We start from the raw sequence: 24,395 nt of genomic DNA on the forward strand, positions 1-24,395 counted from the left end.
TTTGCAATATCCTTACTGTCTAGCTCACTCGAGGATAATGGGAGACATACCTGTTTCTGCACTGATTTTATCGCCCTGTGCTGTCTTGTCGGAGTATATGAAGAAAACCTAGCCTCAGACAATATGTTACAAAAGGAAGAAGTCTTTTCTTTTTTCTTTTTTCAGGAAAATTAGCCCTGAGCTAACATCTGCTGCCAATCCTCCTCTTTTTGCTAAGGAAGAGTGGCCCTGGGCTAACATCCGTGCCCATCTTCCTCTACTTTATATGTGGGACCCCTGCCACAGCATGGCTTGATGAGCGGTGCCATGTCTGCACCCAGATCCAAACCAGCAAACCCTGGGCTGCCAAGGTGGAGCGCGAGTAACCCAAACACTATGCCACCAGGCCGGGCCCAAGGAAGGAGTCTTAACTTAAAAGCTCAAATTTTCATTGGTAACAAACACTGTCAGTTGTTTTCCTCAAAGAAGCAGTAGTCTGGTTTAATTCATTTTTCAGAAAATTTCTGCCCAATACCCAACTCTGAATAATCACAGTTTGCCTGTTTGTCTTTCAAGTAAAAATAGTGCTCAACAGGAAAAGGTGGTAGTTAGCTCAGTTTTCAATTCAAACAGAACAGGTGCTTTTCCTCCAATCGGCATACTGGTTATATAGCACAAGTATCTTATGCATACTTCCCATTTTGTCACACATGATTTATTAAAAAGATGTGTTCTATAGGATGGAGATTAAATAAAATTAATGATTTTTAATCCCCCTATTAAGCATATTCTTAAGTGACCTGGCTTTATTTATTTATTTTTTCTCTTAACTGTGAGTGCATGGTGGTGAAAAATACAACACAGTCATGAGCCATATAACGTTTTGGTCAACGATGGACCACATGTATGACAGTGGTCCCATAAGCTTAGTACCATATAGCCCAGCTGTGTAGTAGGCTATACAAGCCAGGTTTGTGTAAGTACCCTCCATGATGGTTGCACAATGACAAAACTGCCTAATGACAAATTTCTCAGAATGTATCCTCATCGTTAAGCGACCCATGACTGTAATGACCAGTGCAGTTTGTTGCCGCTGCCTTGACTGATGTTAGGCACTAGGTTGTCTTTCCCATTATTGCTTTTGCATCATCAGAGAAATGTCAATGCTGTGAAAAAGGCAAATAACGTCTTAGCATTGTTATGAAAAGTGTTCCGACTTCACATATCCCTTGCAAAGGTCTCAGAGAAACCCAGGGGCCCACAGACAAGACTTTGAGAATTCCTGGACTATGAAAAAGAGAAGCTGTAAAGGACAAGGGAGATGACACGCTTTGTACCTACCAGGTGCCAATGCGGTACAAAATGGAGAAGACGTTCTATGTTCATTATTTCATGTGGTATTATAAATTCAGCCCCTCTTAAGTATTCATGCCTCCATTTCAAGAAAAAGAAATAGGCTCATAGGAAGTGATAGAACATAGAGTTGGAATCTAGTCTATCTGACTGCAAAACTCATGTTTTCCTCCCATGATGGAAACAGATATCTTCTTTCTTACTAGCTTTGATTCAGGGACCCTTCTTCCAGAGCACTCCCCCCCACCCCATGAGATGCCATGACCCCTACACTATTTCCTAGCCTGCTTCCATATCTGTGCAGGCCTTTGCCTCTTTCAGTGAAATTACTTTTTCTACTACCAGTTATGTAAATCAGAGGTAACAAAACTACTGCATGCAGAGGTCTTTTTTCCTCAGTGAGCTCTAATCAGGCATTAATAATCTTTAATTTTCAGTCAGCCTGGAATTGGCCTCAGAAACTCCTCAACTCAGGTCTATGCAGCCATTAATTGATTGATCAATCAATCCATCAGGGCTAACAACAGACATGAAATTTGTCAGGCTTCATCTAAATTATTATGAAGCAAGTGTGTGGATCAGAGAGTGAACCTCTTCCTTCCTCCTTTAAAGTAAAGTTTGCCAAGAAGAGAGTGGATAGCTCCAAGCGATGGAGTTACCCAGAAAAACTAACATAACATTAAGAGTAAGGATTGTTAACCCCTACTGACGACTGGTCTCCTTGAATTTATTATAAGCCCAACAGCCTACCAGATGCTTCCTACCTACTACAAAATCACACTGTATCTGCTTCCACATTTCCAAGTCGTGCTTCACTGTCTAACATAACTGGGCCTCCACAAATCACTGCAGTGGCTTCCCCAACTCTCACTTAAACACTTTCCCTGTCTGAACACTTCTGATATTTGATTAGGTTCTTCCTCATGTCGCACTGGCCTGAAAGTCTCGGGCAGTTGAATATATTTTAGAAGCTGGAACAAGAGGCGGGATTCAGTAACAGAAAAATCTGGATGCAGACAATGAGTTCCTGGGTTAGGGGGTTGAGAGTCAATTTGAATGTCCAATCACAGGGTCACAAGCCTGTTTACGCCTCATTGTTTTCAGGTAGAGAATCAAATTCTGGAAGAAGATAATCTTTGCCTTGCTTGATTAAAAAAATAGATTTTATCTTGTTCATTTTCTCTGCTTCTCAGGATCTCAAATGAAAATTTTGATGGAAAAAAAGATTATTTAATGTAATTATTCTTCATTGTATGTTTTTCAATTATTAATAGTATTTCTACCCTTGTTATTTTAGCTACACTATAGTGACATTTTCCTGGAGACAAGAATTCTCATTATATACTTTCCAGACTAGAAACTCCCTATCAGTTCTTGTTTGAAATTGCTCTCCTGCCAATCTACCAAGACAATGGGCAAATCTAACGGAGCTGACAGATACTCAGAGTTCCCAACTAGAGCCTCACATGTGGACGGCAGATCCTTGTTCCCTCCCAGCTTGGAAAAATTGTCCTGCTGGAACTAAACTGCCAATGGCTTCTGAAAACCAAAAATAAAACAAAAAATATAATTTTTAATCCCTTCACAAGAGAAAATACAAAAATGGAAATAGAGAAGTGAATTTAGCTTAATGACCAAAAGTTATGGGTTTTATTTAGTATTTTACTCAAGGTTGGTACAAAATTGTAAATTTGCTTTATCTTAATGCCACATTTCTGGTCTTTGCTGACCTTATTTTCTAAAGCTATTGGATGACATTCATTTTTCTAGTTTTAAAAGTTGTTATCCATTTCTGTGTCATAAACTAAAATACCTTCTCCCTAAAATCCCCTTACTACTTGTTCTCTGGTCAAAGTGTTATTCTCATCAAGTTCAAGACTCTCTATGAAGATTCTGTTTTTGTCCAGGGGCTCTTCTCTCTTCCACTCCTGTCCTCCAATCTCGGTGCAGGGGCGTCATCCATGGAGCTCCCACACCGCTCACTCGCAGGGTCCCCTGTCATACCACTTAGAATGCTGTAATGTGTGCACCTTGCTCTTCCACCAAATTCTGCGTGGAGTCCTTGAGAGCAAGGATCATGTTTTATTCATTTTTAGAGTCTCATCACTCAGTACAGTACCTGATTTAATTTAGATGCTAGTAAATATTGAATGAATTTTGAGTTTTTCACATTTTATATTTAATTGCTTCACAGTTTGTTTCAAGTTTCAATGCTGTTCTGATTTTCTTTACATTAATGATCTCAAGCTGGAGACAATTTGACCATTAGAAACTGAGGTAACCACTTTGATTTTCAGATCTGTATGATGGAGCTAGAGAAACAAACCTATTTTATACACTAGAACTAATAAATTCAGTAAAGTTGCAGGTTACAAAATCAATACACAAAAATCTGTTGTGTTTCTATACACTAATAATGAACTATCAGAAAGAGAAATTAAGAAAACAATCCCATTTATAATTGCATCAAAAACAAAATATGGGGGTTGGCCCCGTGGCCAAGTGGTTAAACTTGTGCCCCTGCATCAGCAGCCCAGGGTTTCGTCAGTTCAGATCCTGGGTGCGGACATGGCACCACTCATCAGGCCATGTGGAGGCGACATCCCACATCCCACAACTAGAAGGACCCACAACTAAAATATACAACTATGTACTGGGGGGATTTGGGGAGAAAAAGAAAAAAAAAGATCAGCAACAGTTGTTAGGTCAGGTGCCAATCTTTAAAAAATAAAATAAAATAAAGTATCTAGGAACAAATTTAACCAAGGAGGTGAAAGACTTGTATATTTAAAACTAGAAGACATTATTGAAAGAAATTAAAGAAGACACAAATAAATGGAAAGCTATTCCTTGCTCATGGATTGGAAGAATTAAGGTTGTTAAAATGTTCACAGTACCCAAAGAAATATACAGATTGAATGCAATCCCTATAAAAATTCCAATGACATGTTTCACAGAAATAGAACGAACAATCCTAAAATTTGTATGGAATCACAAAAGACCCTCAATAGCCAAAGCAATCCTGAGAAAGAAGAACAAAGCTCGAGACATCATACTTCCTGATTTCAAACTATATTACAAAGCTATAGTAATTAACAGTATGGAATTGGCATAAAAACAGACACATAGATCAGTGGAAGACAACAGAGAACCCAGAAATAAATGCATGCATATACGGTTAATTAACTTATGACAAAAGAGCCAAGAATACACAATGGGGAAAGGACAGTCTTTTCAATAAATGGTGTTGGGAAAACTGGACAGCCACATGCAAAAGAATGAAACAGGGCTCCTGTTTTACACCATGCACAAAAATCAACTCAAAATGGATTAAAGACTTGTACTTAAGACCTGAAACCATAAAACTCCTAGAGGAAAACATAGGTGGTAAGCTCCTTGAAACAGGTCTTGGCGATGGTTTTTTGAATCTGACATGAGAAGGCTTGCTTCTGCACAGCAAAGGAAACCATCCATAAAATGAAACAGCAACCTACAGAATGGGAGAAAATATTTGTTTTTTTGTTTTTCTGAGGAAGATTAGCCCTCAGCTAACTACTGCCAGTCCTCCTATTTTTGCTGAGGAAGCCTGGCTCTGAGCTAACATCTGTGCCCATCATCCGTGCCCATCTTCCACTAGTTTATACGTGGGACGCCTACCACAGCATGGCTGCCAAGCAGTGCCATGTCCGCACCTGGGATCCAAACCAGCGAACCCCGGGCCGCCAAGAAGCGGAACGTGCGAACTTAACCGCTGTGCCACCGGGCCAGCCCCTGGGAGAAAATATTTGTAAATCACATATCTGATAAGGTACTAATATCCAAAATATATAAAGAACTCATACAACTCAATAGCAAAAAACAATCTGATTAAAAAATGGGCAGAAGATCTGAATAGACATTCTCCAAAGAAGACATCCAGATGGCCAACAGGTACATGAAAACATGCTTTACATCATTATTCCTCAGGGAAATGCAAATCAAACCCACAATGAGATATCATCTCACATCTGTTAGAACGGCTACTATCAAAAAGAGAAGAAATATCAAGTATTGGTAAGGATGTAACGAAAAGAGAACACTTGTGCACTATTGGTGGGAACATAAATTGGTGCAGCCACTATGGAAAACAGTATGGAGGTTTCTCAAAAAATTAAAAATACAACTACCATACAATCCAGTAATTCTACTTTTGGTTGTTTAGCCAAAGAAAACGAAAATGCTAACTTGAAAAGATATCTGTGCCCCCATGTTCATTGCAGCATTATTTACAATAGGCAAGATATGGAAACAATTTAAGTGTCATCAGCGAATGTAAGGATAAAGAAAATGTGATATATATACACAATGGAATATTATTCAGCCTTAAAAAAGAATGAAATCTTGCCATTTGTGACATGGATGGACCTCAGCATTATGCTAAGTGAAACAGTCAGATAAAGATAAATACTGTATGATCTCTCTTATCTGTGGAATCTAAAAAATAAAAGTATACATATATAAAACCAAGCTCATAGATGCAGAGAACAGATTGGTAGTTGCCAGAGGCAGGGGGTAGAGGGGATAGAAATGGGTGAATTGCTTTTTAGTTTAAATAAAAGGAATAATGAACAAATAATTAACATATGTTGAAGTGGGCACTGTGCTTATGACCTTTATTAGGCATGAGGCTAAGAACTTTACATGTTATCCCCTCCTCAACCCAAGAAATAAATACTATTACTATCTCCATTGTATAGATGAGGAGACTGAGGCTCAATGAGGATAAGTAACTCGTACAAGATTACACAGCTGGTGAAAGGCAGGGCAGGGATTCAGATCCTAGAGGCCTAACTCTGAAGCTTAGTCTCTTAACCATTACTGGAAGGAAATCATCATAGGTAGTGTCCTACGGTGAAAACACATGATGCAAGATTATTTTAAATGATATTTTTTTGCAGGAGAAAATGTTGACTATCACTTCTCATTTCTTCTTTTTTTAAAAAAATGTAGTCTCTCTCTCCCCCTGCATTTTTTCTATAGTATAATTTGTAGGAAATGTATTCATGACTCATAAGTGACTAATTTTTACTACAACTTTGTGTTGAGGTTATAGGTCAAGAGCCATTATGTTAAAAGGAAGGTGGCATGATACTTCTATAAACAATCTGAAAGAAAAAATGAATGCCTATAGTAAAAATAAATGCCTTACTCTTTTCAGAAGAAAATGCTAAATAAATAAAATGGGGGTTCACTTTGGAAAACAACTTGGTAATTTTTTATGGAGTTAGACATACACCTACCTTATGATAAAGTAATGTTAATCCTAGGTATTTACCCAAAAGACATGAAAAAATGTTCGCAAAAATATTTATGACAGCTTTATTCATAGTAGCAAAACACTGTAAACAACTCAAATTTCCATCAAGAGAAGACTATAAATAAATTGTGGTATATTCATACAGTGGAATACTACTTAGCAATAAAAATGAGTTGAACTACTGGTACAAGCAATAGCATGATTGAATCTCAAATACATTAAGCTGAACAAAAAGAGCCAAACAAAAAAGAGTGCGGTACTGTCTACATGAAATTGAAAAGCAGACTAAACCAATCTATGGTTATAGAAATCCGAATATTGGATGGGTCTCATGGGGGAGGGAATTAGCTAGAAAGGAGCCTCAGGGAATTTTTCATGGGAATGGCAATGTTCTATATCTTGACTGGGGATACTGGTTACAAGGTTATAGACATTAGGCAAAAATCATCCATTGTACACTTAGGATCCGTGCATTTTTGTGGATATATTTTTAAAAATCTATCTCACTCTCTCTCTCTCAAATATATCCACACACATACACATATGTATAAGTGCATATATACATATACATGTATACAAACACATATATATACCCATCCTGGAGTTCAATTATTTGCATTAAGTCAATAAGAACAATGTTCAAAGTCTAAAATGGTGCCACAGGAAGAACGCATTTAATTTTGGAATTCATTTTGGTATACTACTATTTTTATTTTCCTAGTTACACTTTTCTTAGGATAATAGTAATATGATTTTGGTTTACTTAGCCAGGACCAACTGATGAGTGAGATAAATGACAGAATATGCTAAAAAAATAAAAAAAGAAAGAAAGAAAAATTGACTTAGAAGTAAAATTTTGCTATGACAAATAAAGGTTTTTTGAAAAAGTTATCTAAAACAGAAGTAATTATAACTACTTTGGTCACAGACATTTGGATTTGCTCTATAATTAAAACATCTTATTAAATTCCTAGCTATCTAGATATCCAAAGCAATGTATATATTTAGGAAGTAAGACAGTGAGAAGGAAGGAGCCGTTTGAAAGGCAAAGGAAACAGCATGCATAAAGCCCATGAGACTGGAAAGAGCTTGCCTGGTTCAGAACTGAATCAAGCACTGGGAGACACAGCGAACCGAGAGGAACCACGTGAACCTGAAAGATACGCAAGAACTGGTCCACGCAGGACCCTGTAAACCTCGGTTAGGAGTTTCCATTTTATTCTAAGAACAATAGAAAACCTGTGGAGGGCTTTAAGCAAGGGTGTGATGTAAGGAGCTTTCCAGTTTTAAAAGATCACTCTGGTAAAAAAAAGGAAAGAGCAGAGGCAAGGGAGAAAAAAGTGACCTCAATGAGGCCACTGCTAGTTCAGGCAGGAGATTCCAGTGGTGGTGGCCATAGAAATGGAAACAGGCCATCTGGAGATATATTTTGCAAGTGGAACAGGGAGAAAATTTGTCCACAGATTGGATATGGAGAGGGTAAGGGAAAACTTAAAGACGAAACCAAGGTTTCTGGCTTATGCCACTCACTGACACGGGAAAAACTGGAGCAAAAACAGGTTTGGGAGTGGAAACCAAAAGTTTTATTTTGGACATGTGAACTTTGAGATGCTAAAGGGTATCCAAGAATAGATGTCAGGCTCAACAGAAGTTTTGAGGAGAGGCCTGAATTAAAGAAATAAATCTGGTAGTAAGCAGAAGAGAGATTTAAACTTATACTTAAAATTAATAGCTGTAAATGGAATTACCTAGGAAGAGACTGTAAAAACAGAAAAGCAGGGGAACTAGTTCCAAGTCCTGAACTCGTTCCTTGTCCTTATTTAGAGGACAGGGAGAGAAGGAAAAACCAAGAAAATAGGCTGTGGAGCGGTCAGAAAGGGCAGTGTTTCAAGGAGGAAGGAGAGGCCAACAGAGTCCAAACCTTCTGAGAGATTACGAAAGACAAGAATAGGGAATGTCTTTTCGTTTTGGCAACATGGAAGCAGCTGATGACCTTGACAAGAACAGTTTTAGTGCATGATTGGGGTGGAAATCAGATTAAACTGAAAACAGATTGGGAAATGAGGAAGAGATGACAGTGTTCATGTATTGGTTAAACCATACAAGAGTCACCTGAAATCTGACAGTTTTTCATGTACAAAACCAGTAATTTTATATGATTCTTTTTTTAAAAGTTTGATGGAAGAAAACATGGGGCAGTCGATGGACAGGAAGATGGGGTTAAGTAGGGTCAGGAAGGAGATGGTTTCGGGTTTTAAGTGAAAAGACCAGAGCATGTTTGTCTACTGATAAAAATTAGGCAGTCATCAGCTGAAAGAAAGGTGGAGAGAAGGGATGGGAGATTTTATCATCAAATAAAAAATGTGAAATGGTCTTTACAGAGAGTTGGTAAGCAGACTCACCCTGGAGCGGCAGTGGGGATGCTAAGCACCACTGAGTATCCATTTGAGAATGGGTTACCACGAATTTACAGCAGGGGTTAAAAACTCAAATGCTTACGGGGCGAGTCAGGCAAACAACTGAAGCAGGCTGAGTGGACACAAAACTCAAGAATACACGCCCAGTCTAAAGGTGGAAGCCACTGGGTTGCTGCCACCAAGACTGTCAGCCCTATGTTGCCAAATCTTCTGACGTTTTAAGAGAAGCCAGAAATCTTGATTTTTATGTAATACATCTTAATTTTAAAACACTCTATGTGGTGGAAAAAAACATGTCTGTGTGCAAAAAATATAGCCCAGGGATGACTAGTTTATAGTCACACCAGATGGCCTGTTTGCAAGATTTTCCTCCATAATGCTCAGCTGTGGAGATACGGCCATAGAGAAGGGAGAGGTGCATCTATCCAAGGCTGTACATTTGCTAGGAGAGTGACATAAAAGAAGAATGACTTGAGGTAGTTGAAAGGAATGACTGTAATGATGAACTACCAAAAATTCAGCTGGATAAAGAATACAGAAGCCAAAGGGGGTGAACTGTTACAGTGAACGTGGAGGACTCAATGTACTAAAAGAATCAACGAAGACTGAATCCTTATTCCTCCTCAAATTCTTGAGCAAGTGAGCTTAAGGGCTAGAGACTGTGGTCACAGAATGCATAAATTCAAGTTTTTGGAGCCTACGCAGTTTTTAGAAATTACAAGTCCTGATGCATCAGGGGAGTGAGTCAAAGAAATGCAAATTTCAAAATCAATGGGATAACATTATTTAAATTCAAACAGGTTTTTTTTTTTTTCTGCTTAGCTGATTTTTAGAAAATGCATTATAAAAATAATGTATACATTCATGAGAAAAACATCAGACACACTCCAATATTGGGGCATCCTACAAAGTACCTGACCAGTTCTCCTCAAAACTATCAAGGTCATCAAAAACAAGAGAAGTCTTGGTTTTGGATATGAGGTAAAAATTAAAAGATATTAGGTAAAAATTAAGGAAATCTGAGTAAATTTTTAATTTTAGTTATCAATAAGGTACAATTTTTGTTCATTAGCTGTTACAAATGTACCATAAAAATGTTAATATTAGGGAAAGCTGGGTGCCAAGTATATGGAAATTCTCTATGCTATTTTCTCAAAATCTTCTTATAAATCTAAAACTACCCTAAAAAATAAACTCTATTGAGAAAATAATACATATTAAAAAGTATAATGAACCAACCAATGACGTCTCAGATATTCATTACCCCTCTTAAAAATGGTCAACAGTTAAAATCTCCCTTATATCTCTTTCTTTATAGTCTCTTCCTTACCAGACATGACCACACTTCTAAATTGGATTTTCATTCCCTTGTACATATTTGACTACTTTCACTACATATGCATATATACCTATGCACTATAGAGTACTGTTTTATAGGTTCTAAAGTTGTATGTATATAAATTGTCATATGTACATTCAACATCTTCCTGCTTTTGCTTGATACTTCTGGGTTCAGTCTTGATTGACTGGCACATAATATTCCACCGTGAATATCCCACAATGTACTTTTTCTCTTATTGATGAATATTTCCAACATTTTGCTTCTACTCACAGGGCTGTTATGTACATCCTTGTCCACATATCAAAGTTTCTGTAAGATATATACTTAGCGGAATGCTGAGATGTAGTATTTGAAAATTTTCAGTTTTATTTTGCCAAATTATTTTCCAAAGTGGTTGTAACGTTTAGGCACCTACCAGGAGGTGCGTAGTATGTTTTGACGCATTGGGGGGAAAAACTTTTGAAAGACATACAAACTGGACAGTATGCTTGCTTCACTACAGCTTGACTTTCGTGCCCACGTAGTGATTTCTACAAACAAACAGCTGCTACAAGCACCGCAAGGAGCTCAAACACCCGGGACCAGCGGCTCCTGGAACGGGGGACACGGAGCCACACGGCCGCATCCGGCGTATCCGCTGACGCAGGGGCGGACGTGGGCACGCTGGGGCGTCAGCGTCTGTTTGACGCCCTTGAAGGCCCTTTTCTGGGCTGTCTGGCAAGATCCAAGTATCAGCTTGTGTCGGTCGAGTGTCTCTTTTTCGCAAGAAAGGAAAATATCCTCACAGGCTCTCCTGGTTCTTAGGGACGACACTTTTCCCCAGAAGAGTCTCTTTCGGCTGGCATTTCTTTCAGGCAGTGCGGCGGGCAGCCCGGAGGCCCTTGTAAGGCGCGCGCCACGGCCCCGCCTCCTTCCTTTCGGCCGGCGCCGCCATCTTCCAGGTAGGGCCTGCGCGTGGCTCCCGGCGCCCCACGTTCCACGGACTCAAGTCCCAACCCGGGGGGCGCGGCGGACGTGCACTGGGGCGCTGGAGAAACTGTCTAGCCTGTTTGAGGCTCACTGGCCTGGATGATGGAGCTCCGTCCATTTAGACCCGGAGCGGGGGCGCCGGGCAGGGGGCTGAGGACCAGCTGCGATGTCGCGGCTCTGCGGGGGGACAGGCTTGAGAAAAACGAGACCGAGTCGCTGGGGTGAGGTCATACGGGTCACTCGGGAGAGAATTGATCTTCCTTGTGTCCCCACGGCTTCACCTTCCGTATCCCGGGCTCTCTTGGACAGGTTCTGTGGGGCCGCGTGGCCTGGTGCCTTTCCAACTGCTTCCAGTGTGGCATTGGTGCCCCTCATCTGAAACGTAGACTAGTAACGCTGTAGGGTGGGAACTTCGGGGTGGTAGGAACGGGCGGAAAACTAGGCGGCGGTGCTCCCCTTCGGGAGGCCTGGGTGTGTGTGAAAGCCGGGCTCGTGGCCCGAGGACGGGGTGGGTGGCCCCGGAGGAGCCCCGCACCGCTCATGGGTAATGCGTGAAGTGACTAAGATCGTTTATGTTTTGGCCCCGCGTGGCACTTGGACGCGGGGAAGTACTTTTAGGTTTTGCCCCCGTGCTGGTAACGCGAGGGCGGCATGTGTTGTGTGGAGGGGTTCCCCAACAGCTATGTGTGTGGTTTGGAAGTTTAGGAGAAAAGTATTGGATAATCACTTAATCTTTAGTGTATCTTTTTGTTTAGTTTGTAGATAATAGCCAGCTACGGGAGTCGAGCAAACTGCAGTTTGCACCCCATAATGGGGCCCATTTTTGGTACTGTTACAGAACATAAAGCATCATTATTTCCCACTTCAGTGTTGTTTTAAAAAGCGCATTGAACTTTATGAGCTTTTGGTATTGATGTAAAGTGGATTTCTTAATCAGGAGATTAAGGGTCTGGTGCCAGGAGCATGGGCTCTGGAGTCGGAAATGACTTCCCTTACTGATTTTGCCACTTTGTGGCTCCATAAAGTGACTTGGGCCAGCAGAGCGTCTCTTCTTGTGTATGAACCTGACACAAGTTTATATGAACTTAATATAAAACGTAGAGATTTTGAGGATTAGAACAGGGTGCTTGGCACTTAGTAGATGCTTACTTGCCCGTTTTAAAAGTAAAGGATGGGGCCTCAGTAACAATGCTTTGGCTTTCATAGGTTAGGTGAAACATCTCCTTGGCAGATGAGTTTTATGAAAAACGTACACTGGAGTCGCTTTTCTTTAAGATTACGGAGTGTTAATAAATTGATGACGATTCATGTTAGAATACCCAAAAAGTTAAGCCTGACTGGTATATTTTGCCTTGTGGTAGGAGTAATTGCAAGCCGTGGTAGTTCTGCTCTTGAATGACCTGAAGCAGTTGAAACGTTTTGCAAAACGATAAAAGATCCAATTCTGAATACCTATAGGTGAATTCATCGATACTGATAAATTAGCTACCATTTGCTGTTAAGCACTTTACCTGTGCTAGGAATTGGTTAGTGCTTGTAGACATTACCTCAGTTAATTGTAAAAGTATTAACTCCATTTTACAGATAAGGACCAGGATTTAAATGTAAGTGTCCAGCAAGTAAAGGGCAGAACCTATGTGAAAATTAGGTCAGTGATTATAAAGTCTGTTTTTTTCCTTTACATTTCCTAGTAAACAAACAATCTCTCTAGTAGTGGATTTTTGACAGTTAATAGATGCTGTATGGGGGAAATAATGCCGCAAAAATTAGGTTGATAAGGGGTTTAATCCACTCTGTAAAAATGCAAGGCTGAGTTTTGTCGTGTTTTCCAACAAATTATCTTCTAGTTAGTAATGCCATTGCCCTTTTAATGGGATACAGATAATGCGGTGGAAGGCCTGTTGTGTTTTTATATTCTAGTAGGAAAAGTACTGGTTTGGATTTTAAAATCTGCTTCTGCTACTTAGGAATTTTAATGTTACAGAAACTTGGGTAGTTTTGGCAAAGATCTTGCTAAAATGATGGGGTTTTTACCCTTTATAAGAAATAATGGTCGGTGAGCCACCTTTTTAGATTATCCGCTAATTAATTTTGACGTTGCTGCTGAAATGTAAGAATTTGAAATTACAGGGTTTTTGGTTAAAGGGGCAGATACCAATTTTGCAGTTGTATTTGACTGTTTAATACATTCTGGTTTCAGTAATTCGCCAAAATGACCAATACAAAAGGAAAGAGGAGGGGCACCCGCTATATGTTCTCTAGGCCGTTTAGAAAACATGGTGAGTAGATTTATCCTCCTTGAGAGCAAGCATGGCATACATTTGTGTATTATTAATACATATGTCTTACGGTTCATATAATGTGTTCTCAATAAATGGCATTGATTAACCAATATGTATCTAACTTATTTTGTAATAAATACAAAGCATGAATTTTATATAGTAGTTTTTAGATTGTCAACTAGCAAGATTGTAAAATATAACTGTCAAAGGTGGCGTGTGTTAGTGAGGCTATGTATTTCACTGTAGACTTTAATCTTGATACTGACTATACTGATTTTTTTTGGACAGGAGTTGTTCCTTTGGCCACATACATGCGAATCTACAAGAAAGGTGATATTGTAGACATCAAGGTAAATTATAAAATTGGAGAAATAACCTACAGAATAACATTGGAACCTAGAAGTTTGGATTTAATCTAATAGTGAGATTTAATTACTTGTCTATATTGCATCTGCTGGCTCCTTTCTGTTTTCCTAAATGGGGAAAAATCTATTGCCTGAATAAGAGCTCATAAGAGTATAGAATGGCTAATTTAATTTTAACTGAGAAACCAGAGTTTTAAGTGCTATTCTTAAGTCTAAAATTTTTGTCATTATTTAACAGCTAGGGGGAAAAAATCATAGGAGTTGAGGTGAAAAGGAATACCTTAGTGCAAAATGTAATTATTGTTGGAGATTACTGTTAAAATAATAGTGAAAGCTGTGTTCTTTTGTGACTAATGTGTAAATGTATTGACACTCTAGAGCTTAATGATGATTGCCTTTTTGATTGCTTGAAGCAACGTGAAAAACACATTTCACCGGCTCTGAAAGCTCGAGTTGCCATTTAAAAGAAAAAAAATCTTAGAATATCTTAGTTACTTTAATAAAAATCAGGGTTTAAAAAGTGGGAAATTTCCAGCATAACATTTATCTCCTTTCTTCACAGGGAATGGGCACTGTTCAAAAAGGAATGCCCCACAAATGTTACCATGGCAAAACTGGAAGAGTCTACAATGTTACCCAGCATGCTGTTGGCATTGTTGTAAACAAACAAGTAAAGTGAGTAATGGCAGTTTTTTGTGGTGATTAGTATTTCCTCATACCCCCTTTTCACTTTGCCAATTGGACTTATGTCTTTATTGGTCATTCAGGTGGGGGAAAGGAAAAGATCCTTTTAAAACTCAAGCAAACTGAGTGTTTGTCTTGTATCCTGTCAGAGGAAACAAATTGAAAGAGACTTACTGGAAAATCTTATGGGAGTTAGTATTAAGCAGTTGTTGTTTTCAGTGTAAAAAGTTTAATAAATTTAAATTTATTAGCAATCTAGTTTTAGTTAAATTATTTAGTATTTCAGGGTCTGTCACCTCATCAGAAGAGAGGGCTTAAAAGTGGGGATGTTTGCCTCAAGGCCTCCTCCAGTAAGATTAATAAATGATTCTAATGTAGCCCTCACCTTGTTGACTTAGTCTCTCTACGGGTAAAAGGTTGAGGGGCCAGTCCCATGGCCTAGTGGTTAAGTTCGGCTCGCTCTGCTTGGAGGGCCGGCCCGGGTTCTGTTCCCAGGTGTGGACCTATACACTAATTGGCAGCAGTGCTGTGGTGGTGACCCACATACAAAATAGAGGAAGATTGGCCCAGATGTTAGCTCTGGGCCAATCTTCCTCAACAGAAAAAAAGGTTCATGGCTTATTTAATAAATGAAACTGCTAGAAAAGTTTTCTGAATTTCAGTTATATTTTTGATGAAGCATTTATGAGTTTCTGCTCTCTCCAGGGGTAAGATTCTTGCCAAAAGAATTAATGTACGTATTGAACATATTAAGCACTCTAAGAGCCGGGATAGCTTCCTGAAACGTGTGAAGGAAAATGATCAGAAAAAGAAGGAAGCCAAAGAGAAGGGTACTTGGGTTCAACTGAAGCGCCAGGTGAGTGCTTGACAGAAGGTTTCTTCGTATTGATCTTAGGAACTTTAAAACTGTTCCTCAGCGATACTATTATATGAAAGTTAATGAAGTTAGAGTTGAGTATATTGGTTATTTCATTGGTTCTGAGAATGCTTGGGAATTGAGTTACAGTACTTTACATAATGATTCCCTTGCCTTTTTTTTTTTTTTTTTTTTTATAGCCTGCTCCACCCAGAGAAGCACACTTTGTGAGAACCAATGGAAAGGAGCCTGAGCTGCTGGAACCCATTCCCTATGAATTCATGGCATGATAGGTGAAAGAAAATAAAAGACCTCTGCGCTGTAAAAAAATGTTTCTTTTAATTGAGTGTAAGTGTGGTGTCCCTTCCCCTAAAGAAATATTTAAAGCAATCTTAAAAATTGTCCCCTAAATCATTGGATGATGTCTTTACTATTCAAATTTAGGGTTTTTTCCCTTGATGAAAGATGTGAGGTAGTTTACTGTGCAGCAAAGAATATACTCGGTTAGGAAACTGTCAAATATTATTTATAAAATATAATAATTTGAAACTAGTCTCTCTAAATTCCTATGAAAAAAATTTTTAAATAAATGAAAGGTTATCTGTTGTATTACAGTTAATCTCGGAAACTTGATTACTCATGATTATATCATAAACAGCTGTGTTTTAAGGATCTGGAACTTGCCTTTGAGGCCTACTGCTTAAAAATAGATTGTTTAAAACACTTTGTCCTTTGTGAGTTACACACCAGTTCTGAGTTGCTTCACCTTCTCATGGAACAGGGCTCAGAAAACAATAGTGTTTGGGATAATTTGAAACTAGAATATCATCTTTATTTCAATCAAGAGTAAACATTTATATAGCAGTTAATGTGTGGCATTCTAAGTACTTTACATAATTTACTCATAAAAAACTTGGAATAAGTACTGTTCTGCCCATTTTACATAAGAAACCGAGGCGCAGTTAACTTGGCCAAGGGTACAGGTGCAAAGTGTTAGGCAAAGATGCAAACCCAGGCAGTCTGCCTCCATAATCAGATCTTAATCACTAGTGCCGTATTGTCTTGTATTAATAGGTACATTTTAAAGCTACTTAGCATTGTTGGAGCACATTTAGGTTATTCTCTTGCTTCCTGGATATTTTTTACTTGCATCTGGCAAACATCTCAAATTCACCATATCCAAGAGAATTCATTACATCTTATCCTAGCTGCCTTCAGTATTCTGTGATACCTGTAGCAGTATTATCAGTTTATTTGAAATGGAAACCTTGACTTCTCATAACATTATTCCTTCACTAACTAGACTTGAGGACAAGAACCTGTTTTTGTAACTTGAGTAAATGCTTTAATGTGAATGGGTAAAAACCCAGTTGTTAGTGGCTTCAGTTTTCTTTAGAGAAGTGTGATGGTTAGAGGTCTGCCTTGGAATCCAGCAAACCTGGTTTTGAATCTCAGCGAATGCCTAACATAACTCAATAAATGATAGTTATTAACTGCCCTTAAAGATCCACATCTAGTGGTAGAGTCGTGCTTAAATGTGATATTGGTCAGAATTTATTATGTATCACCACCACAGAAGCAACAAGGAAAACATTGCATGAGTGGACATTCCTATTCTGGAATGTTGGTTTATGGCACCAGTATGCACCCAGTTGAAATCATTTTCAACTCTTAACCGTGTCCCTCACTTTGCATATTTTAAAATTCTATTTCCTGAATGTCTTTCAGTCGTTTCTTATTTCCATCTCTGCCCCTTTAGTCATGCTTTCATTTCTCCCTTATATACTAGAACAGATTCAAGGTTTCACATTTGCTGGTCCTGTTCCTTTGTTAGAAATTGCTTTACGTGTGTGTCACTCAGTCCTCTTAATCTGTGAAAAGGGTAATGGAGGTGCCCCCACTTAAAGGGTGATTGTGAAGATGTGATGAGAATCCACGTAAAACACAGCAAGGTGTCACATGGTGAGCACTCAGTAACTGCTAGTTTTTATTTCATAATCTTGCTAACTTTGCAGTGTTCCCCACGACTGGCAGGAATATTGGAAATCCAGCTAATCTATCACTCCTAATTAGTTTTTCAGGGTATATGTGACCCTTTGTAGTGTGGTTCCTACTAAATTTTTTCCTCTCATTTCCTGTTACTGTTTTTCTATCTGATGCTTTAGCTATTAGGGAAAGTTCGTTCATTGGAACTGCTCTTTCTTGCCCAGTTCCTTTGCACATGCACTTGCCTTTCCCTGAAATTCCTACACTTTGTTCATTTGGTCAATTCCTGCTTCTTTGAGTGTGATAGGTGAACCTTCCCTGATCAAGTGTTTTAAGGAGAGGAATGAAAGTGCTTGGAATCAGAGAGGAGAGAGATTACTTCTGGTTTGGGTTGATGAAATAAAATCCCTTGTTTCTTTGTTCCCATGACAGGTGTGTTTGCTTCTCTTACAGTATTTGTAATTATTAAAAACTTCAGGGGCCGGCCCCGTGGCCCAGCGGTTAAGTTCATGCGTTCTGCTTTGGTGGCCCAAGGTTTCACGGGTTCGGATCCTGGACGCAGACATGGCACCGCTCATTAGGCCATGCTGAGGTGACGTCCAACATAACACAGCCGGAGGCACTCAACTAGAATATACAACTGTGTACTGGGGGGCTTTGGGGAGGAGAAGGGGAAAAAAAGATTGGCAGCAGATGTTAGCTCAGGTGGCAATCTTTAAAAAAAAAAAAAACAACAACAACAACAGTGTCCATCCCCCACCCCCACCAGACCTAAAGTTAGGGATTGTCTTATTAAACCTTGCCCTCCTAGTGGCACATAAGTAAGCTTTCAACAAATGCTCTTTGAATTAGAAAAAACACTGCTTTTTAATATCTTTATTCTACTTTATGTTCAATCTTAGTTTCTTATGGACTTTACAAAACTATAGTGTTCCTCTGAATTTTGAGGGCTAATAACCATTTTGCTCATGAGAGATTGAGAATATTAAATCCCCCAGGTGATCTGGAAAGATGAAGAGACCTCAGACCTTTCTTTGTTGCTTCTCTAGTAAGGTGTGTTAACTTCACTTTCTGTTGCTGCCTCTGTAAAATGAGGGTATCATCTACATGCAGATATGCACTGAACCAAATGATTCTTTGAGGTCCCTTTTGCACTTAAGGTCTATAATTCCATATTTAACCATGACCAGATGAAGTACAATTGTGACTTCAAAAAGGGAATGGGGGTGTAAGATACCTTAGTTCAGAAGATGAAGCTGAACATTGAGAAAAGGAAGGGCTGCAAACAGAACTGGGTTAGGAGAGTGATCCTTAGAGCAGATAATCAGAAAATGGAAACACTTCCATCGGATGTGTAGTGCAGCAATTTTCCAAAACACTATCAATAGTGGTACTATGAATATGCATAAAGCTTTCTCGGTATTTTGGGTTAATCTTTAGAGAGGTTTTCTCAACCTGTACAGCACTGGGTTAAAAATGTGATTTCCAGATTCCTGAAGGAGTCTACCGGTTTGTACTTGTGAGTGAAAATGCTTGTCTCAGCACTCTCATCAGCACTGATTATTATAATTTAGTCTTTGCTAATTTGGTGGGAGAAGATGTTGCATTTCTTTATTATTGAGTTTGGCTTCAGTTAGCTTCTGGAAACTTTCCTGGTTTCCTTTTACCTCTGCAGTCTTTGCAGGATCTTACTGTCTTTCTGACTTCCAAATACTGAAGTGCCTTTATACTCATATTCAAAGCCCTGCATCATCTGGCCTGTGTCTGCTTTTCTGACCTCTTCTTGTACCACTTTCAGCCCCAAAGTCAGGTTCAGTTACACTAGCCTGCTTGCTGTGCCTCCAGTATGCCCAGTACACACTTGCTTTTTCAGAGCTTTTGTACTTGATATTTATTCTGTCTGGAACACAACGGGAGATCCCCATCGTTTGTCCCCTTTGTTTATTCAGTATCTCCGGTTTTACTAAGACTATCTTCCCGTAACATTCTGTAAAAATGAGCAGTCTCCCTCCTCTACCCCTTTTTCTCTTTATAGTACTTAGGGCTAACCAATATATGTTTTGTTTTGTTGGAGGGGTCTGAGTTTTTATCAACTTGTATCTGTAGATACTCTTAAGTTAGAGGATATTTCCTGTTACCTGTTCTACCCACTGTCCTGGGGAACGGGAGACAAACTCCGTGAAGGAGGTTACAACCTAGGAGGAGCAGTGAGACCCGAAGCCCCATATTAAACAAGGCAAAAATGAGGCATCAAGGAGTGTAAAAGGACAGCAGAAGGGAGAGAGTTGGTGTTAACCAGGCTCTTGTTTCTGCCCTCTTGTTTCACTGATTATTCCTGGTTCCTTGTATCCTTGACCCTTTCCACTTAGCGCTTCCTTGACTTCAGCCTGCAGACGTGAAAACCAGCACATTAAACAAGCAGCTTTTCCTGTGCCTTCCTCATCCCTTTCGTAGCTTAATTCCATAGTCTCTCGCTGCAAATCTGGCTTCCTCCTCCACCGGTGATGAAACTATTCTCAAAGGTTGCCAAACACTTGATAATTAAATTTAGACTTTTTTCCAATTTGATTTTGTCTCAATATTTGGTAGAGCCAATGAGTTTTTTCTCTTCCAGAGGCTTCTGCCATCATACTTCACCCAGGTTCTTGTACCTATCTGACTCCCTCCTACCTTCTTATTCTGGCTCCTTGATGTTCCACATCTGTCACTCTTCATTTTCTAGAGTTCTTCCTGGGTGATTCATTCTGGCGAGTGGTTCTCAAAGTATGGTTCCCCTGCTAGCAGCATCAACATTTGGGAACTTGTTAAAAACGCACACCTACTCCAGACCTACTGAATCAGTAATTCTGGGGGTGGGACCCAGCACTCTGTTAACAAACTCTCTGGGTGATTGAGATGCATGTTCAAGTTTTAGAAGCACTGATCTATGTCTTTAGCCATCTCTAATACACTCGAGACTCAAATTTCAGAGCTCACTTTCTCTGAAGCTCTAGCGCTGTATTTCTAACTCCCTCTTGGGCAGCTCTGTCTGGATATCCTGCAAATATTGTACAGATTAGTTCGGGAGGCTTTATTAGTGGAGAGATGAATTAAATTGAAATCCCTGAGCTTTGAGTAATGTAGAATTACGTGCCTACCCTGAAATGCGAGACCTTTTAAATAATGAGTAACCATTGCAGATTGTGAGTTTATAAATTAACCTGTTACTATATAAAATTCCCTTTTCTAACACTTGTCGATGAAAATCAAGAATTATTCTAACTAAAACTTCCCCCCCGTTCTTAAGTTAATAAGAGCCATGACTGTCAGTGAGGCTGCATGGCTCCTTGAACTGTTAATTCTATCTCTTCTGATCTGTCCAGGTATCTTTCAAGGCCCTCCATTTTTGTTCAGTTGAACCCAGTCCCAAGGGTTGAATAAAATAGATCACACTCTTTTTGAAGTTTTCCTCTTAATCTTGTGGCAAAAAACTTGGTTTCAAAATTTTTCTATATTCCCACTAGCGTAGATTGGCATTTTCTCTGTACTAGCATGGAAAAAATGCTAAAATATAAACAGTTGCTAAAATTTAGCAATAAAAATTTGTAAAACATAAATTAAGTAGATTTGTTCTTTTTTGAACACAAATAGTTTAAAACAATTTGATTTTTATGCAGTATGAGTGTTTATAGCATACTCCATCCTAGTCCCACTTAAAGGGAAAAAAATTGATATTCATGCAAAAAACCTTCACAATGTCTTTTAGACAGTTGCTTGGTTATGAATAATAACAGTGAGGCAGCATATTGCTGAGGTGGCAAATGTGTACAGAGGAGTGAATCAGCAGCCTGGGGTTCTGTATTGTGATTCTTTTCGAACAGCAGAAGTTAGGTGGTGAGGAGCAACAGACAGGCCATTTCACAGAGCCCCAAATGGAAAAAGCACAGAGAAAATGCTCTCTCACATACTTTCCTAGCAAGATTAGGATTTATGGAAATCATTTGGATTGGAAAAGAAATGCAGTGGGCTACTCCCCTTACCATTTCCATAAAGACATGATGGCTTAGCTCAAGTCAATTGGATTTTTTGCTCATGAGAAAGAAGAGGTTCGGATCAATTGCTCATGGGAGATGAATAAGTAAACAGTTGGAAGATCTTTGAGAGCAGAGACCATATCCTGTTTGTATGCTCCTAGCACTGACACTATTGCATATAGTAGGGGCTACCCTCCTCAAGAACAGTTCAAAGACATTCCGTAACCCCCAGAAAAATTCCATAGCATGGCATTCGTTGCCACCCACAGCCTGGTCCTCAACCTCTTGGGTCATCCACCACATCCTTCTAATCTTTTACACTACTCTCAGTGCTCCAGACTTGCCATATACTTCGACCTTCATGATTGCTCATGCTGTTCCCTCCATTTGCCATCCCCTGACCCCTGTGTTTCCAACTAGCAAATGTTACTCATGCTCAGTGACCAGGTCATTTCATTTCTCCCTGCAGCTTTCTCTGATTTACCACCCCCAATCCCCTGTTCAGATTGAATTCCTGTTGCAGCTATATTGGAGTTCACCCTCCAGCCTGCTTTGTCATTCTGTTTACATGACCAGGGTGTTCTCAGTCCTGCTCTCCACAATGATGGAAAGTGCCAAGACTTGAAATCGGAGTGTTTGGGGTGTATGCTACCAAATGGCTCTGTGCCTTTGGATAAGTTACTAAACTTGTCTCAGCCTCAACTTAGAAGATATTTTACCCATTTCACAGGATATAGATTAAGGAAGAATTAAGATAATATTTGATAATTTTTTTGAAAACAGTAATTTATGAATGATAATTTAGTTAACTTCACGATGGCGACATCTGTGAAGGCAGGCAGGAGTGTCTTATACTTTGTTGTCCTCTCAATAAATGTTTGATGATAAAAAGCTTTTTTGTGTGTTCTGTACCAGCAGTGAACAGCCATACAGAGAGTAGATTTTCAATAATTTTGACTGTTGAATTAAAGTAGGGAGCTGGTAGTGCACAGACGCATAATTCCTATTCTGGGGAAAGTACCTAAAGGAGAGTCTCTTGAATCTCCAGTAAACTCAATATTCAAGGATTTAGGATATTCAGGTAGTTGATATTGGGGGATGGATGCTGGACATTCTTGAACTAGAGGAGGACACTTGGCAAAGTTTTGCCTGAAGGGTAGAAATCAAGCGTATTTGACTAGTAAAGGGTTAACAACTTCCCAAGCCTGATAATTGTTTACATATTACCAAATTCTGCCCTTCACACTCATTCTAAACACCCACAGATTTGTGTATCCATATCTGCGCCTACGCATTTCTATTATGTTTTTAGAACCACTTCAGCAGGGCTGTGTCGTATTGGTTGCAGCACAATTTTACATAACTCTAGACAAAGAATTCCAAAATGAATAGAACACAAGCAGCAACAATTTAAGCGAGGCTATTTATAATTCTACAGTTCAGTAACGTGTGCATTAAGAGGTCATAGATTATCTGTATTTGCAAAAGCAAAGGATTTTGCAGGGAGAATGAAGTAACATTTTGAGCTCTCTGAGCAAAGGTGCAATGTAAATGCAAAATGGAACATCATTATCACCAGGCAGTGACCTTGAACTAAAATGATTTTAATCCTGACAGGGCATGTAAGAGAGGGAATGAGATAAGATTCAGCCAAGAAAGGGCTCTTTTTTTCCCTTGAAAGTTCTGCGTTTTAACACCGCAGTAAAGTGAAGAGTGTTTATGGAAGATCCCATTGACTACTACTCAACAGTGATCCCCTCTTCTGTTTCTTGCGGTACCAATGTGTCTAGCCCCTGGGGAGGAAGTATGACTGTTCCAAGCTAGTCATGGCAATCCCACTCTTCTTTGCTAGATATTTGGATAAACTCTTTCCCAGCTTCGTTCTGGCCATTGAGATGTAAGAGAGAGTCTACTGGGTTCTTCTGAGAATTATTTCATTTCCCAATAAAAAGAGACAAAGGGAGTCCCTCCCACCCTTCTCCTTGGGTGAGGATTTGATGTTTGGTGAAGCAGGAGCCATTTTGTGTCCAAGAAGGAGAGGCCAAGAAAATCTGAGAGACAACAACCCAGACCCCTATCGCTGAGCTCAAAGACCCCTGGAACCTAACAGTTTCAAAGTGGTCCTATAAATACTGTCTTTGTGGTGCCTTTTCCCCTGTCGTGGAAGGAGGCGCCCTGCTTGAAGTCTGCAGTGAAACAGGTTTAACGGAAGGGAATTGCCTATGACCAGCCAGCAGTTGGTACAGCTGAAATAGGGCAGTTCGTCTCAGGACGTTTCCTGGAACACTTTCTCCTGAGACCAACGTTTTGGGGTAATGGTTACACATATGACTTCTGTCTTGCAGTTCACACAGTGAAGACACCATTCATTTATTCATTCAGAAAGTCGGTCAGTGAACACTTACTAAGAACCTTCTAAGTCCCAGGCCTCACTATGTGCTGAGTACTAAAGACACAAGTACTAAAGACCTGCCCTCCTGGAGACAGACGTGAAGTAGATGGTCCACCAGAAAGTAATGACAGTTGAGATCAGTGCTGCCAAGGGTGCCCAGAGAGTGAGTAACTGGGAGATAGGGGTGGGGAATGGCAGCAGTGATCAGAGAAAGCTTCCCCAAGGGAGGACCAAGTAAACTAGTCACCATCTCTTCCTAGTCTACTTCAGGGTTATTCAGAATTCCTCCATTGACAAGAGAGCAGTAGGGACGGAGAGGAGGAGATGCTGAGAAATGTAGGCAGCGGAAGTGATGGAACTTGGTGATTAATCAGTGTGGAAGTGAGAGTGAAAGGAGACAAGGGTGACTCACAGGTCGCCGGCTTGGGCTACTGGGTAGATGGAGACAATTCATTAGTTGG

General features: G+C 39.6%; 1 protein-coding gene and 2 non-coding genes across 4 annotated transcripts; all 3 read left to right on the top strand.

The window, feature by feature from the left end:
• The first annotated feature begins 11,023 nt into the window (after positions 1–11,023).
• On the top strand, positions 11,024–16,162 carry RPL21 (ribosomal protein L21). Of its 2 annotated transcripts, none has more exons than XM_014843815.3 (6): positions 11,024–11,328; positions 13,557–13,635; positions 13,927–13,988; positions 14,566–14,678; positions 15,393–15,543; positions 15,744–16,162. In XM_014843815.3, the coding sequence occupies exons 2-6, from the start codon at positions 13,569–13,571 to the stop codon at positions 15,831–15,833; spliced, it is 483 nt and encodes a 160-aa protein (XP_014699301.1). In that variant the 5' UTR covers positions 11,024–11,328; positions 13,557–13,568; the 3' UTR covers positions 15,834–16,162. The 2 variants fall into 2 exon arrangements, with proteins under 2 accessions (XP_014699301.1, XP_014699302.1); XM_014843816.3 differs by having other exon boundaries at positions 11,301–11,577.
• Positions 14,382–14,452, top strand: LOC123289096 (small nucleolar RNA SNORD102). Its single transcript, XR_006532863.1, has one exon. It is a non-coding gene; the product is annotated as a small nucleolar RNA SNORD102 (small nucleolar RNA).
• LOC123289099 (small nucleolar RNA SNORA27) lies at positions 14,720–14,847 on the top strand. Its single transcript, XR_006532866.1, has one exon. It is a non-coding gene; the product is annotated as a small nucleolar RNA SNORA27 (small nucleolar RNA).
• Positions 16,163–24,395: the final 8,233 nt, after the last annotated feature.

The sequence above is a fragment of the Equus asinus genome, chromosome 11 (genome assembly GCF_041296235.1).
Source record: "Equus asinus isolate D_3611 breed Donkey chromosome 11, EquAss-T2T_v2, whole genome shotgun sequence".
NCBI lineage: Eukaryota > Metazoa > Chordata > Mammalia > Perissodactyla > Equidae > Equus > Equus asinus.

Coding starts and splice junctions, on each gene's coding strand:
- RPL21 (XM_014843815.3), top strand. CDS start 13,569: ATGACCAATACAAAAGGAAAGAGGAGGGGCACCCGCTATATGTTCTCT. Junction 14,679..15,392: donor GTTGTAAACAAACAAGTAAA/GTGAGTAATGGC, acceptor TGCTCTCTCCAG/GGGTAAGATTCTTGCCAAAA. Junction 15,544..15,743: donor GGGTTCAACTGAAGCGCCAG/GTGAGTGCTTGA, acceptor TTTTTTTTATAG/CCTGCTCCACCCAGAGAAGC.